Raw genomic sequence first — 17440 nt, 5'->3', positions numbered from 1 at the left:
ACTGCAGTGGTCTAAAAAAACGTGGTTTGAAATGCCTGGTGTTTTTGACATCACAAGTGACCTTGTAAACCAATCACGTCAAAGTGTGATCATCAATGAGTGGATCTCTGGTGTGAGTGAGTGGAGGTGGGGCTAATTTGCATATTCATAGAACCACGTATACTAAATGAGGCAAGGGTGTAGAGTTACATTCAAGCTATTTTAAGGCATGAAGAATTTTTTTCAAGGAAAAAAGTTTAAATATGTAATTTTGGTGAAAAAAGATTAGTTTTAAGGGATAAAATTGACTACAGGGGGACTTTAAAAGGTCTGACAAAGATGTGTGATATGATATATATTGCTATATCTATTATATATATATTGTTATAAACTATCTATTCTGAATCAAAACAGAAAGACCCATGTAGTGTCTGTCTGAACATAGCTGAGCTATATAACCAGTTCTTAGAAACCAGTGTTATAGCAAGTTATGTAAGGAATTCTGGTCAATTAGCCCTTATTCAGGAAACACACAGAATGAATTTCTGTGTAAATTGTACTGTGTAAATCCCATTCAATTCAATGCAACAATTTAACCATGAATAGATTTACACAGGGAACCATCTCCATAGGATGTATGTGCACTATTCTACTTGAAACTCCCTTCCCCCTCTATTTAGGTGTCTCTTCAGAGGAAACAGAGAGAAAAAGCGAGAAACAGACACAGAGGAAGTGAGAGACAGGAAGTAAAGGGTGATAAAGCAGTGTTAAGTGAAAACATAAAGAAAAAATGCTAGATAATAGAAAGATTTTGAAGAAATTGAGTGGGTAAGGAAATGAAACAGAGATAGAGAGGGAAGCAAACTGCATAGACATGTGCATATATGCATAAGGAAGATTGCATATGCAAAGATTGCATGTGCATGAGCAACCCAATATAATCTACATTTTCTGTAAACCCTTCAGGCTCTACTGAACAACACGTCTGCTCTGCGTCGGCCTCTTGATTCACACTCCAGGTTTCATTAAAGCCCATTTAGACTCTGCACCATGTCACACTGCAGCATCGTGATCCACGCGCTAACTCACGTCACAGCTGTGTTTGAGCTGATCAGGGTAGCGTGACTTCATTCAACATGGCGGTAAATCCACAGAGGTGTGTACGGTGTGGTATATAGCGCACAGACCTGCTCACGGCAGGATTTAGACAGAGATAGCGGACCCCGGAATCACAGCATGTGCCAGCAGCGCAACCCGAGGTCGGGAATAAACATGCTCCTCCCTGACAATCAAAACATCTTTCTGAGAAGGGAATGGAAGAGGGTGGGGGAGGTTTATGGCTGCCTGAGTGTGGAAATAATATGCAATAATGCATGTGATGTGCAATATATATAGATATAAATATGCAAGTAGCACCTTGTTATTATTTATTGCCTTGCAATAAAGAAACCACATAGCAGTGAGAAAAAAAGAGAGTGAGACAGGGCTGATAGTCATTTCCCAGAATGCATCAGTGCAGCATGAGAGAGGGGAAATGGTGTGTATAATGTGGATGCTTCCGGGGATGCCGTAAATAAGTGCTTGGTAAAGCCAAGCCTCTGGCCAGGTTTAGCCTGTGGTTCTGGATTGCTACTTTATTTAGAGGCTTTATTAGGTCAAATTAAGGTTTAGTGGTCCTAACACATGCTTCTTAACGCTAAGTATTCAACTTTGGCTCAGACTATTAGAGTTTAGACATCGATACCTCAAATCATGTGGCTGTTTGAGGAGAGGTGTGCGATTAAAGGGTTAGTTGACTATTTTAACGATGTTTTTACTACTTGAATGTGGTAATTTCGTTGTTTTCAGTGGAGGATGAAAAACCTCTCAAATTTCATTAAAATATCTTTGTGTTCCGAAGATGAACAAAGGTCTTACAGGTGTGAAACGACATGAGGGTGAGTAATTAATGGCAGAAATTTCATTTTTAGGTGAACTAACCCTTTAATATTCGCAATCTGACTTACAGTTTTGTGAGAATCACCCTTCAATTTGATGGTTTACTTTGCTGGATATAGCAAATGATGACAAAATTAACATGGTGTATGCTTAATTTCACGATAAGTGTTGGTTTAGGCTATATTTTATCTATTATCTATTGACAGCCCTACTATACAGATAACGATAAAGATATAGTTCTCAATAAAATCATTCTTAATATTAAAGAATAGCTGAGTTCACAGCACAGCTATAACTGTGTATTATATTGTCTTAAAGGGACTTTGGTACAATCTATATCTTTTATTTCAAATATATACACAAATGTCATTTACGTCTGTTTTTGAAGAGTGCGCATGTGCGTACGTGCTCTAGTACGTAAGAACGAGCCTATGATTGATTCTGGAAATGAAGCAAAATAACCCCATGAGAAAATGAGAATTAGTCCTCAGATGCCATGTCCATAATTTATAGCAAAAAAAATCTAGCATTAATTCGATCTCAAACGGATTCATTAAAAGAAGTTCTAACTCCACCACAGGCATGACATCTTTAACCAACGTAGTTGAACGACAAATTTGCGACAGTATAGTATAAACAGAACAATATCGTCCACTGGTGTGGACGCTAATATAGTTATCTTTATAGTTACCATTCTTGGTGTGAACGGGCCTTTACTCTATGGTTTACATTGAAAGTGTCTCAAAATGAGCAAGAATCAATGTAATATCATTTTGCAGAAATCTTGCCATTGGCACATAGATGGGAATTCCACACAACACCATCATGATGGTGAGTTTTAGGCAATGTTTTTACCACTAGGTGTTTTTGGCAATGTTTTTAACACTGGATGTCCTTATACTTTGTTTGTAGAGCACTCTCTGCATAAGCGGAAACAAAAATGTTAATGGAGTCCCTGTCTTAGCTAATACTACGGTAGATGGGCAGCAGAACACAATAGTAATGAATCAACCCTGATTACTGTCTGCCGCATTAGTTTGTTTTACTCTTCCTGAGAGGTACATCTGTATTTCAATTAGGTAAGATCAGAAAGCGTCGACTCTGCTCTCTACTTGTCCTAGCTTGGGCGTCTGCCAGCTGAAGAGGAAGATGAACTGGCAAAGAGAGAACTCTTTCTTCTCTTTCATAGCTTCTAAAACTCCTTGAAATCCCTGATGTCGCATTTTTTTTCTTACCTCGCAAAATCAGTTAACCATATCTGATGGTTTCAATCTTTTTTTTTATCATGCAACAAACCTTCAGTGGCAAAAAAGGGTTGTCTGAGTTGGGTTAACTTTCATAACATAAGCTGTAATTTACTGTACAGTTGGCTAGGGATAATAGCAGGTGGGAAGCAGAAACACGCACTGTTTTTCTGATAAAACTGACCTTACAGTGCAACAACGCTCTTGTGAAAACTGGTCCAGTTGGGGAGGGCTTGCATACCGCATACGCAAGATTAATGCTTTGTATTTTAGCTTGAGGTGTCTCAGACAGTAGTGGGAGTGAAGTGCTCTAGTATGAATACTGAGGCAGTTAATAGTTTTGCTCAGCTGCTCTTGCAGCGTTGAAGAGGCCGGCTCCTCTTCCCGCTCTCGCTCCCCAGTGCAGCTCTTGAGGTGTTGCCGAGGGCTAAGCGGCAGATATGCTTACCTTAACCCCCAAATAAGTCTCTCCACCTCTATAGAGTATGCGTCAGAGGTCTCGGAGAGAGCTGCATGCTGCAGAACAACACCTGAGCTCAAAGCACCTTGGGTCAAATGCGTCTAAAACACGCACACACACTTAAATGTGCACAACTAACATCTTGTTCATATTGGAAGCTAACAAAGCCAAGATGTGTTACTAAAGGCCATCTGCGTCATAGTTCGTTCACACACACACTCATACACACACTGTCCCCTCACCTCCTCCCACTGGTGGATGTATCTGATGAGGCGTGAAAGCCTGAGAAGACGGAGCAAGCTGAGGATTTTGGTGAAGCGTACGATACGCAGCGCTCGGGCCGTCTTGTAGACCTCCGAATCGAAGCCTTTCTCCACTATTAGAAAGATATAATCCACTGGGATGGAGGACAGGAAGTCTACCACGAACCAACTCTTCAGGTAGTTCATCTTAATGACCTTTGGGTCCAAGATGATCTCCGAGCTCTCCTCGTTCACAATTCCCGTTCGGAAGTTCATGACCAGGTCCACCAGGAATATGGTGTCCGAGGCCACATTGAAGACGAGCCAGGTGGTGGTGGTTTGCTCGGAAAAGAAGGTAATTCCCACAGGAATGATAATAAGATTCCCCATCATCATGATGAGCATTATCAAGTCCCAGTAGAACCTGCAGAGGAGACAAAAAGTGACGTGTAAATGCGGGATCAGTTGAAGGCAAAACCGTTTCTTTCCTAGCTTAGCAGATTTGTGCGACATTCAGAATAAAAAAACTGATTCCCTTGCAATTCATGAGTGTGAATTTTAGGGATGCATGATATATCGGCCACAATATCGGCATCAGCCGAAACATGTCCATTTTTAATGTTATCGCTATCAGGCCGATAAGAAACTTTGGCCGATATATATTAAAGCCGATATCATGCCATATATCATGTCTGTAAGGCCTATAAATCTTCACACTTTGGATTTTTAAGCATTTTACACGACTTTTTGTCTTGACGAACTTTGCTTTCTTACATAATTACATAATCTCACAAATTTAATTTGCAATCCTACATTATTTTTGCTACCTCAATTCAAATTGGTTTTTAAAAGGAATTCTCTTTTCAGTTCTAAATGCTGCACAACCCTCCAGCTTAGACCGGCATGAATTTCCTGGTTTGTATACATAAGCATCCCATTCTGAAGACGAGCATCTAAAACATTTGCTGGTGACTAAATTTTTGGTCAAACTTATGGCTTAACCATTCCCATTAGCTGAACTAACAAAGCTTTACCCATGAATTGACTTTACAACCCCTTCAACAGCACTTTCACATTCCCTTCCATCCTGATTCTATTCCCGATAGCAGAAAAAAGCTAGTGCCCTTTTCAGCAAGAAGATGATGTAGCAGGACTGGCAAGATTAAATTCCTGCTCTTTTCTGCTGGAATGCCCTCATTCCGACGGCCCTCAGATATTTGTGATGTTTCTATGGGTTCTGTCTAACAGACTTCCTTCAGCGATCAGTACAGCTCGCGCCTGCAGTCCACGCATGATGCACTACAGCTCATTTCCCTGTCGCTTTTGATATCACCGCCAACACTTCCTGCTGGATTGCCGCCCTGTGACAGCGCAGCACGGCTCGCGCTTTGCTCTCTGGATGAGGAGGCAAAGAGCCACAGGACCGAAAATGAAAGAGGGCGATTGTAACATGAGAGGGTTTCCCTTTCTTATGCGAGAGTTGTGTGTTTACAACCGTCTGTGTGTGACATTCGGCTTTGCTTGTACAATACGCAGAAAGCTAATTAAAGGTACAGGCTGTAACTGCAGAGCCAGCAGCACATGCACCCTCAGGAATTAGCTTGTGTTCTGAAAACATGTGAATGGAGCCACCATAGGGTTGAATGGAATCGTGATGGCCGTTTGGAGGTGTTTGTTGATGCAGTACCACTAGCGGCCTGCTGGGCCCAGAAATTATACCATGTGCACTTTATTAATGCATATTGCTAATTAGCTAGCTGAAACCAACACCCACTAGCTGACTAGTTATTTAATGCACTTCTTACAGTGAGGTTAAATGTCTTGATCAAGTGCACATTTGGGATAGTTCATAGATTGTTCCATAGAGAGTTTGTACCAGCAGACTGATATTTCAGTTAGGCTAAATTGGCTAATATTTAGTCATTTTCAGATTATAGGCAAGATGAACTCTTACTCATCTTGAACTCTTACTTTTATTCTAAATGTCTACAAACACAAACAGCCCTTTGGATAATGCAACTGTTTTCATAATTTTAGTTAATTCAGAGAAAATATTGTCAGCTGCTATACTGTAAAGCTCATAAAGCTTTTCAAAAATAATGTAAAAGTTTAGTTACACATTGAATCGCAATTCTGTATTCTTGATATGTCCTTCATTCTCTTTCTTCACCAGAGCACTAAACTCGTATGAGAGATTTTCAGTTGCTTGGCAGAAGATGTAGCACACAGCTCGTACAGCGAGAAGGATCGCATTATGATTTCAAACCTTCAATGTTATGTAACAAGACATTCTGTGTTAAATAGACATGCATAGAATTGAAGGACAAGACAGCAGCATTTGAACTGACTGCTGATGTAATTGATTTCAAGTAAGCATATTCATTCTGAGATAAATTTTTCAGTTTGAAAAAATTTTTTTTTTATTGAATTTATATTATTATTATTTTTAGTATTTATTTATTCAATTGAATCCTCATCCTTGATGCAAATTCCCTCTTACTGATAATGCTATTAGAACCACCCTGTCCTTCCTGACAGGACCCACACCCGTGGGCTGTTTTGATATCTACTGGTCAAGAAGATGCTTCTGATAAATAACAAAACATCAATCAGCCTCCATTTTCATGTCTAGCAGCGTTTGTCTGCCTTGGCAGACCAGACATGTCTCTGAAATGGCTACAGACTCTGCAATGCACATAAAAAGTCCAGTCTAGATGTCTATTTAGCACAGGTTAGAGACTTCCATTGTCGTTCGAAAGTGTGAATCTAATGTTTGACAACAAGCCAAACCAAACACGAGTGAAGTAATTAGCAAACACTGCTACGTTGGCGGTATTACTCATGCCACCTAATGTGAAGAAATCTTCCTCAGCGCAAACTAAAAAATAGCCGTTTTTAATGTATGCCATGAGCAGACATGAGTCAGCTCTCTGAGAGGAGTCCAGTAGACAATAGAAGAGATTTTGGTAACACTTTACTTAAAGCCTTTATGTATAATGTATTATAAAAATATTTTTAATGCATTCATTACGCCTTGTAATGCACCTTATAATGCATTGTATGGTCTCATGAATAATTGTAACCACATTTATAATACAAAGTTAGAAAGAATAATGCATTAAAACACGACAAACAACCAATTTCAGTTGTAACAAGGAACCTGTGAATATTATAATGCATTTTAATGACCTAGTTCTGACATGAAACTCTAGATGGCACAGGCTGATAGGTCTTTAACTCATTGGTAGCGATCACGTCATTATCTACATAGCACAGCTGATTGGTTGCTGTTGCATCAGCGGCCATTGAGCTGCGGCTCAACATTATTCAAACAAATACCGGTAGTGATGTTATTAGCAGTCTGCGCTGGGCTTTCAGAACCCTTCTCCTTCCCCAGCTCCACCTGTATAGATCTGCTACTGGGGTTAAATCATGTATGTTACATGTGCAGCAGCAGCAGCAGCAGCATGTCTTACATGCTCACAGCAATGTTTGTAAATGTACTGGCAGTAGCATGTCTCGGTACTTGCTTTGCAGCAGCACTGCTAGGACCAAATACATTAACACTGCCATATCCGTTACCATGCAAATCTCTATTATCATACCAATCTCCCAAGAGTTGCCATGACAAAAGATAAAATGCATTATAATGTACTGAATACCTTTTTAAAACATTGTACTTAAAGGCTTTAAGTAAAGTATTACCAAGATGCTGTAATGCTCAGAGGTCAGCATATGTACACACACATGCACACATGCTGTAATTGCATTAATGTAGCTACTGTGTCTTGTAAAGACCAAAGCAAGACGTATTTTGACGGGCGCCGGTCTGGCCTAGAGAATCACACAAAATGTCCTGGCCACTGATAACGGCATACATCCATGAACTAAAATAGATGCTTTCAAGAATCCTATCTCATGCTAAAAACCCCTGGCTGGTGCCTCCGATGTGGCCGACGCACTTGGCTGTAATGGATCTGAGCGAATGAGAAAAGCTCTCGGACTTGCTTTATAAATATCTACCGATCCAGTGTCAAATAATTGTCTGTGCTTTGGTCCAAACAAGCATCTTTGGTTAATAATATCCACTTTGGTTATTTTTACTTTTGGGAGCTCTAAAAAGATGATATTGCTTATGCTGTTGGTTGCAGTATAGCTATGAATGTGGATAAATTGCACGTGGAGTATGCAGAGGTATATCGAGTACTTGTATAGAGAGGGTTTTGACAAGCCATTTTGCTTTTGTAACTGTAGCCTTGACAACCGAATGACAGACAGGCTGCATTGTCAGAGGTGGGATGGTTGCCATGTGACCATCTGTCCTACTGGTGAATACTAAAGACAGGCATAGAGGACATGACCTCCACACAATGGTTGTATATGCCCGAATGCGCTTTTCTATCTCTCTACAGCTGCTGCAACTTTCCCTCAGTGTGAAATGTGGATCTTTAAAGGAATAATGTACACAAAAATGAAAATTCTGTCATGTATTAATTCTCATGTCATTCCAGAACCCTTCATATAATGAATGTGAATGAGGCTGTCAAACTCTCAACTTTTGCACTAGATTACATGTATTCTGAATTCATACGATATCTTTGTGTGAGAAGACATTTAAGTTGTTTTTTCACAGCAGTGAGCTATTAACCACCACAACTGCATCATTGAGTCACTGAGTTGAACTCAAGAACCAAATTAGTCTGAAACTCTGAATTGTCAATGAATCACTCAAACTGGTTTTATGATCTGAATCAACCAATTTACTCAAGTAAATGATTCGTTCATGAATCAGTCATCGCGAACGTTATATGTAGCATGGAAAAAAGAGGACTTCAGAGGACATGTAATAAAGTGCACAAGACATAGAAGAAAAAAAGTCATACAGATGTTTATGTCTTTCTTTCTTCAGTCAAAAAGAAGTTATGGTTTTTGAGGAAAACATTCCAGGATTTTTCTTCATATATTGGACTTAAGCAGTTACCAACAGGATGAAGGTCCAAATTGCAAATTTCAATGCAGCTTCAAAGGACTCTACACTATCACAGTTGAGGAATAAGTGTCTTATCTAGCAAAATGATTGGTCGTTTTCTAAAAAAAAAAAAAAAAAAAATTGTATACTTTTTAACCATAAATGCTCTTGTGGCACTAGTTCTGCGATGCGCCACACATTACGTAATTATGTTGGTCGCGAAAATTATGTTGGTAGGGCGAAAAACTCCATCTCATCTTCAAAATCGTCCGACATCGTTGTTTTACCTTTTTTTGTAAAGGCCGTTTGACTTAGTCTTTGCAAGATTGCTTTGTAAACACTTGCTCGGTACTACCGCCTACGTCACGCGTGACATTTCCAACGTGATTACGTAATGCGTGGTGCATTACAGAGCAGTGCAAGATGAGAATTTGTAGTTAAAAAGCATATAATTTTTTTCTTTTTTTTTTGAAAATGACCGATCGTTTCGCTAGATAAGACCCTTATTCCTCATCTGGGATTGTGTAGAGCCCTTTGAAGCTGCACTGAAACTGCACTTTGGACCTTAAACCTATTGGTAACTGTTGAAGTCCACTATATGGAGAAAAATCCTGGAATGTTTTCCTCAAAAACCATAATTTCTTTTCGACTGAAGAAAGAAAGACATAAACATCTTGGATGACATGGGGGTGAGTAAATTATCAGTGAACTAATCCTTTAACCTGCTGTGGCCTGTTTGCAGAACTCTGCAGTCACACTGCATTCATAAATTGGGCGTTTTATTCTGCATTTTATCTGAGAAGGAAAACAGACTTAGGCTATTTAAAGATTACCGAAGGGGCATCAGTTTGGAAAAAGTGAGACACGCAGCCACAAAGACCTTCATTAGACTTTGGGACACGACTTTGAGACAAGCCTCCAAAAAGCAACAGCAAAAAGCATCAATAATGCAAGACAAACTTGCATGCCCCTAAAAATAGAGGTTAATCTGGGTTTAGAAATCAGAGGCCGTTTGATAGGGAGAAGGAATCTGCTCAAATACAAATCCTGCTTTTCCACAACCTGTGTGATTAATTTATAAGCCAGAGATTTGACCCAGGCTCATCTGTTACCTGATAAATCCTGCCACTAAAAAAAAAAACAACAACACACACTCACACACACACACACACACACACACACACACACACACACAGTCACTCAAAAAGGTGAAGGAATTCTGGGAAAGTGACGTTTGGAGATCTTCAGTAGACTTTCTTTTCCCCAGTGAAGAATTGTGTGCACAGCTATAGGCTGGACAAACAGGGAAAGCAAGAGACAGATGACATGCAATATGGAGGACCGATAAAAGAAACATACGACTGAGTCACGCATGACAAAAGCCGATGACAAAAGGGCTCAGGCCACATCAAGTCAAGCATGAGCCCTTTCTGAAAACAATGACTAATGAATCTTACTAACCTCCTATTAATCTTTAAAGAACCACATTGAGTTATTGAGTTTCCTTGATGCTTCAGAACCAAAACAGCACATGTGAATGCTGTTGTCACTCATGTGATGTTTCTGGTTCCAGTATTTTCAGCTCACAGCTGTAGCGTTATTGCAAGAAAATTAGGAAAGAATGACCAAATTTCACAACATTAACTGAAAAAAAAGCATAGAAACAAAAGAGCAATTCCCTGTGTGGGTGAAAACGGAAAGCCATTGTAAATGAGTAGACAATAGTGATTCCTGCCAAGTGTAGCCAGTATCACACGGTTCAGGCTTTCGTCCTTTAAAAGCAATAACGACTGTTATTCTCCTATTTGCTCTCTTTTGCTTTCTGTCCACTGTCTCCTTCTCCATATCTTCTGTTTTCTCTTTCTCACCTGTTTTCTCCTTTTATGGTTCTCTTTGATGTAAAGCCTATTTGGCAAGTGCGATCAAAGGCTCAATATCGTGTGTACCACCTGCAGAACTGAAGCATGGCCATCTAAGAGGCTGTTCACACAGAGCGTGTTTTTCTATTCCACTGTGCTACTTTTCCATTGTTTTTTAATGTAAACACACGCTAGACGGATGTCTTTAACCGTTGTGCTCGCGTCCCATGTCTTTTGCAGCATCTTGCGCATGACACGGCATTTTAAAAACATGCAAGTTAAAAGAAGTTCAACTTTTAAAGGGGTCATGTCAAATTTGCCTTGATCTTTTGACATATAAGAGGTCTTTGTACCATTAAAACATCCTGCAAGTTTTATAACTTAAAATATCCTCGTCATTGTATGCAAAGCATTTATTTAATCATGCTCCAAAAACGCTTGTTTGGAAATTGGGGGGCTTGTAACATCACACGGGCAAATTCATTTGCAAATGCCTGCCTCCAGAGCAAGACAGGGAGGAATATTTACATCATTGCACCATAGACCCCACCCACTGGCATTCAGTCGCTTAACGGCTGACACTTGCCTACACCGGATGCAAGCGTCACACCAAAAGCAAATAAAAACCATTATAATCACTGATGCTGTCTACACTGAATACAGTATACAGAAGCCCATTCAATTTACTCCACATGCTGGAGTCTGCCGACAAGAGGACAAATGGAGGAGTAAAGAAGCGTAAAGGAACGTTCGCTTTAATGCGTCCTGTTTAAACACAGTACAGTGTATATAAATATATATATATAATAAAAAATCCTTGTTATGACCCCTTTAAAAAATGCATCTCTAGACTCTAGCACTTTTTTTTTCTTCCACTGACCTGCTTCTCGCATTTTTAACAGCAAAAATGCATTCTGTGTGAAACGGCCCTATAAGAGTGCTATGGAGCTACTCACTAAGTTAATTTCAATAAAGACTAGATGTCTTTTGCCTGCTCATAATCTGTTGTTTTAGTATTATTCATATCCTATTATAGTATTTATTAATATTTTGAATTAGCTTTTATTTTTAAATTTTCATTTTAGTTTAAGTTTTAGTCTTGTGTGCTTTTGCATTTTTATTAGTTTAATTATCTCTGTTTAATTCATTTTTATTTCAGTTAGTTGCCAAGACAACATTTCTAATTTTCTTTTAATTATTTTAAGTTTCAATTTTTCATCTAATACTTATATTTTACTTGTATTTCAACTTAATTTCAGTTAGCAAAACTACAAAGTTCTGTCATGAAACTGTAGATGGCACAGGCTGATAGGTCCTTAACTCAATCTGCTTGCAATCACATCATTCTCTAGGGCACAGCTGATTGGTTCCTGCAGCAGCATGTCTTACTTGCTCACAGCAGTGTGTCGTGTATGTATTGGCAGCAGCAATAACCAACAGAAGCATCAATAACAGCAGCAGCGTAGCAGATCTATTCCACAAAGATTAAACATAACAACATTGTCATATCATTTCCATGCCAAACACTCTGAGAGTTGTCAAGACAGAACAGATTTTTAATAGGTTTAGTTAACAATAAACACAATGCTTGCTTTTTTAAAATTATATATATATATATATATATATATATATATATATGTGTGTGTGTGTATATATATATATATATATATATATATATATATATATTCTCTGCACATTAACATCTGTATTTTGACAATAAAGCTTTAATTACTAGATTCTCAAAATTACCTCCTTAATAAGAATATTGTACAGTAAGCGTATGATTGCTAAGCATCCACGTCCTTTGTACATTATGGCAGAAAGGTCAATCATGTTACATCACAGGGTTCAGAGCGATGTTAATCTCGTTCAGTGTGTGTTGGACATCTAATCCGATCTCACCTTCTCTCATCCCTGCTCTGATGTTAGAGGGCTTTACACAAACCATTCTGATCTGTTTCAGGGGTGGCATAACCTAGTGGTTAAAGACCTGAAAGGTTGTGGGATTAAATCCATGAACTATCCCCATTGTGCTCTTGAGCGGGACATGTAACCTCAGGTTGCTCCATTACTTCCTGTAATAAGTGTACTGAGAGTCGCATAGCATAGAAACAGCATAAAAGCAGTGGAAATTTACTTCCAGCAGATATGATGGGTCATTCCTGTTGTGCAGTACTGACTGACCTCTGCAACTTAAAAAAAGTTATGTATATGCTTGTGTATAACTTAAACTATATTCCTAGGGCACTTTTACTGGAGAAAATGGCACTACTGAGTGGATATCGCCATTTTTGCCACATCTCCTTAACATGAAAAACTGGCAATTTATTAAGAAATATATAAGGTGTTCATTTATTTACCTACTTTTATATTTAGTTTGTTTTTAAACAATTTCTGTTCTTTTATTAAACAGGATGGGATGTTTTAGAGTGAGACAAACCAACTACGTCACTTGCTGGAGGATGATGTCACTGCTTTTGTCAGTTAAAGGGATGTTACAAAAGACAGGAAAGGAAACAGGAAAAACTGATTGATTATGAATTTAATAATAGCCTAATTCCTTAATAAATTGCATATGTTTCATGTTATAAGTTACCCAGCAGCAGAAACATGACAAAAATGGCACTGGCTCAAACTGAAGTTTTGATTAAAAATTCAACCCTGTTTACTTAATTACGATATTGTAATTAATATGCATACTGGCTGTTATAATAATTATGATATTTTATTCAGTATGTTAAGACTTATATAATGTTGACTTTGAAATGAACAGCATATTACCCTGCTTTTGGTAGTTATAGTGCCTTGGGAGTGCAACTTCTGAGTTATGTTCTTACACGTTACACATGATATGCCAAAGCAAAGTACATGAAGTAAATAAATAAATAAATGAAACAGTGAGACAGGTGGGAGTCGAGCTAATGACCCTGTAAGGGATAAAGTTCTCCGCATTCATGGAGAGCATGGAGCTGTTTTCAGCACCATGGAGAGCGTTACGGGCAGATAGGATTGAAACTAATGATCAGACATGTCATTGTTTTCTATCTATCTATCTATCGATCTATCTATCTATCTATCTATCTGTCTGTCTGTCTGTCTGTCATGTCTACATACAAATATTTATCTACACAATTATGGTAAAAAAAATACTGTGGTTGTCAGAACTTCACTGTAAAAACATGGCAATGACTTTTCAAGCATTTTGCTGACTATATTTTAGTTCTTGACTGTATTTGTATGTTTATATACCAACATATTTGAGCTATTTGGGTTGTTACTGTAAAAATGTCCTGATTATCACTCAGGTGGTACAACCGAAAGCCACATGATGACTTAAAGTTCATCAAAACTGGCCTTTTAGCAACTGTGACCAATAAAAATAAGAAAGAAATCGGATGGTTTAAGCACAAACCAGATTTTTACTGAATTTTTACAGTATATATATATTCTCTATCTATCTATCTATCTATCTATTTTTTTCTGTCTATGTTGATGTAATGGGTTGAGAAACTAACTGGAGACTTCAAACCTCCAAGTGGACTAATCAACTCCAATTGGTGCACAACAAAATGAAATTATGATGTTGCTTATGTAATAATTCCATTCCTAACAGGCTATTTGACAGGAATTCGGTGTTAAATTGTACATTCTTTGTCCACAGTAGTCTAATTCGAAGTATACGAGCTAGTCAAGTTGTGCATGAAACATTGTTCTGGGGGGCATTGGGTTTGAAAATCCCCTCCTTTCACCTGACTAACGCGATTAGCGTTAAACTGCTTTAGATCAACTGTCCCAGCGCTAAAATTGGCATGGGATGTTACCTGGTGACAGCCACACGGGATCATACAGAGCCACGAGATAAAACAATAGAATAATCCGCATGTTTATGCCTGAAAACAAGACGTGATCTCGCAGCCACCCTGGTTCCTTCTCACGGCAGACACTAACAGCTATGTGTTTACAATGCCAAAGAGTGGTGCATCATTCCCTGCGCGCACCAGCACACGTCTTATACAACAGCAGAATGCCCAATGATGGCAGGTCGGAGACGTCCCATGATGACTGTCGTGCCGTTTATTCACCGAGATGACATTCACCCCTACTCATGCCAAGGACATCGCGTGCGTTCCGGTTCTGGTTCCCCGAAACGCCATGCAAAATGACTGCAAACGCGCCGCGCGGCGCACGCAGAGCCCATTTTACTGTGACCTGCGTGTGCGTGGGAAGGTGACTTTCCACACTCCTTACCTAAAATCACTATAGGGGTGAATGATCCAATATCCAGCCGTCTGCACTCTCTCCTGCTCTTTCTCCACGGCTTTCTGACTCCCGAACATCCGCAAGGAGAACTTATTCACCCCGGGCTGCATCATGGCTCCAAATTGCCGCTGCATAAACCCGGATTGCCTGGACGCGGCGTCTATATCGTCAAAACCGACCATGGCTTCTTCCCGGTCCCCCTTGACACCCACTGAGTTGCCGTGGTCTTTCATGTTCTGGCTCCCCATGCTGTTCTTCAAGATCGAGTCTTGCCTTTGGAACACATTATTCCCATCCACTTTCTCCTCTTTGTTGCTCGAGAACGAATTGGATTTGTCTTCCATGGCGGTTTCAGAACGTGCTGTCTCCGGGTGCGGAGGACAGTCTACGCGTAAAAGTCGAAAGGAGCAGCTGGCGGCTCTTCTGTTTCATTGGACGTCCCTCAAACCACCGCTGCCTCCAGTGCGAGTGCTGCTGCACAACTGAGAGGCAGAGTAGGGTGAACCTGACGGGATCAGCTTTCTTGGGCTGCTGCCATCTACTGTTGGGATTGAGCGCGACCCGCGTCCCGTTTCTCTCCAAGCGTGTCGCGGACGCACTGCGCTGCCTGCGCGGATGGGCTTCCAGACTGAAAGAGTGCCAAAGGAACACAATTTGAACATGATGTTGTAGATGCAAATCAGGGTTATGTAAAGCATTTGGGAAGGGCATGTTTTATTATGAGGTGAATTGAAATGGTAATTATATTATGAAAGACTAACATCTCTGTGGTTAAGGCGGTCAAAAAAATCTCATATGCCATAGGGGTTTGTGGAATGACAAAATCATTTTTAATACATTTTGTATTATGGTAATGGTAAGTTCTATTATAGTTGAAATTTAATAAAAATATCAATATTTTAATAACGTATTATTTTGAACATATTTATACCTTTTATTTTAGTTTAGTTTTTGAACAACAACTGAATGGTACTTCATCTCTTTTGACTCTTTTCTCTTTTTACTTGATGGACACAATCCAAAAGATGATTATTTGAACAAAAGGCTGGCATGAGTTCAAAACCAACTTCACATTATGTAACAGTTTGAAAACAAAAGTCTCTAAACAGTGTAACTAATATTATAAAACAGTTCTGACTGGACTGGCTGTTCTTATTGGATGAGCCATTTAAAGTCATTGTAAAAACCCAAAGGAAATTTAGCAACCCAATCGTTACATTTAATCATTTAGCAGATGCTTTTATCCAAAGCTACTTACAAATGAAGAACATCACAAGCGTTTTATCGTACAAGAGCCAATATTCATAATCTCTATGCCAAGTGTAAAAGTAAGCTTTAGATAGTAAAGAAGAAAGAAAGCAGGATTCTTTAAATGTGTGTTTATAGAAAGTGCTGTAATTTTAAAGAGTTAGTTCACCCAAAAATGAAAATTCTGTCATTAATTACTCACCCTCATGTCGTTCCACACCCGTAAGACCTTCGTTCATCTTCAGAACACAAATTAAGATATTTTTGATTAAAATCCGGTGGCTCAGTGAGGCCTCCATTGCCAGCAAGATAATTTCCTTTTTCAATGCCCAGAAAGCTACTAAAGACATATTTAAAACAGTTCATGTGAGTACAGTGGTTCTACCTTAATATTATGAAGCGACAAAAATACTTCTTGTGCGCAAAAAACAAAACAAAATGGCGACTTTGTTCAACAATATCTAGTGATTGGCTATTTCAAAACACTGCTTCATGAAGCTTCGAAGCTTTATGAATCTTTTGTTTTGAATCAGTGGTTCGGAGCACTTATTAAACTATTAAAGTCACTTGAACTGTTGAAATTTCTAAACACTTATGACGTAACGAAGCCTCATTTACTGAAATTATGTGATTTTTGGCTCTGAACTACTGATTCAAAACAAAAGGTTCGTAAAGCTTCGAAGCTTCATGAAGCAGTGTTTTAAAATCACCCATCACTAGATATTGTTGAATAAAGTCATTATTTTGTTTTTTTGGCACACAAAAAGTATTCTCGTCGCTTTATAATATTAAGGTTGAACCACTGTAGTCACATGAACTGTTTTAAAAATGTCTTTAGTAGCTTTCTGGGCATTGAAAAAGAAAAATAATCTTGCTGGAAATGGAGGCCTCACTGAGCCATCGGATTTTATCAAAAAATATCTTAATTTGTGTCCTGAAGATGAACGAAGGTCTTACGGGTGTGGAACGACATGAGGGTGAGTAATTAATGACAGAATTTTCATTTTTGGGTGAATTAACCCTTTAACTGTGGTGTAGGTGCTGACAGAAAAAATTTACAAAAGTATAAACATTACAGCCAAATGTTTACTGGTTGACGCATTTCTACAGTCACATGATATATTGTCAGCCCAATGGCAAAATTCACATTGCTATTTTAAAAGCAAGACTATCAACCTGTAAATCCAGTTGCAGGCTCTAAATCAGGGGTGTCAAACATACGGCCCGCAGGCCGAATACGG

The 17440-nt window shown here is 39.0% G+C and overlaps 1 protein-coding gene across 2 annotated transcripts in view; it reads right to left on the bottom strand.

Annotated features, from left to right (window-relative positions):
• Positions 1 to 16370, bottom strand: part of LOC127525326 (potassium/sodium hyperpolarization-activated cyclic nucleotide-gated channel 1-like) — a 111847-nt gene extending 95477 nt beyond the window's left edge. Inside the window, exons 1-2 of one of the 2 annotated variants that reach the window (XM_051917819.1) lie at positions 14940 to 16370; positions 3864 to 4287 (exon numbers count right to left, since the gene is read on the bottom strand). In XM_051917819.1, coding sequence (XP_051773779.1) covers positions 3864 to 4287; positions 14940 to 15295 — 780 coding nt within the window. In that variant the 5' untranslated portion in view covers positions 15296 to 16370. The remainder of the gene's footprint in view (positions 1 to 3863; positions 4288 to 14939) is intronic. The other variant, XM_051917818.1, reaches the window with a different exon arrangement.
• Positions 16371 to 17440: the final 1070 nt, after the last annotated feature.

The sequence above is a fragment of the Ctenopharyngodon idella genome, chromosome 13 (assembly GCF_019924925.1).
Source record: "Ctenopharyngodon idella isolate HZGC_01 chromosome 13, HZGC01, whole genome shotgun sequence".
Lineage (NCBI taxonomy): Eukaryota > Metazoa > Chordata > Actinopteri > Cypriniformes > Xenocyprididae > Ctenopharyngodon > Ctenopharyngodon idella.
This window is presented reverse-complemented; position numbering and strand designations above follow the sequence as displayed.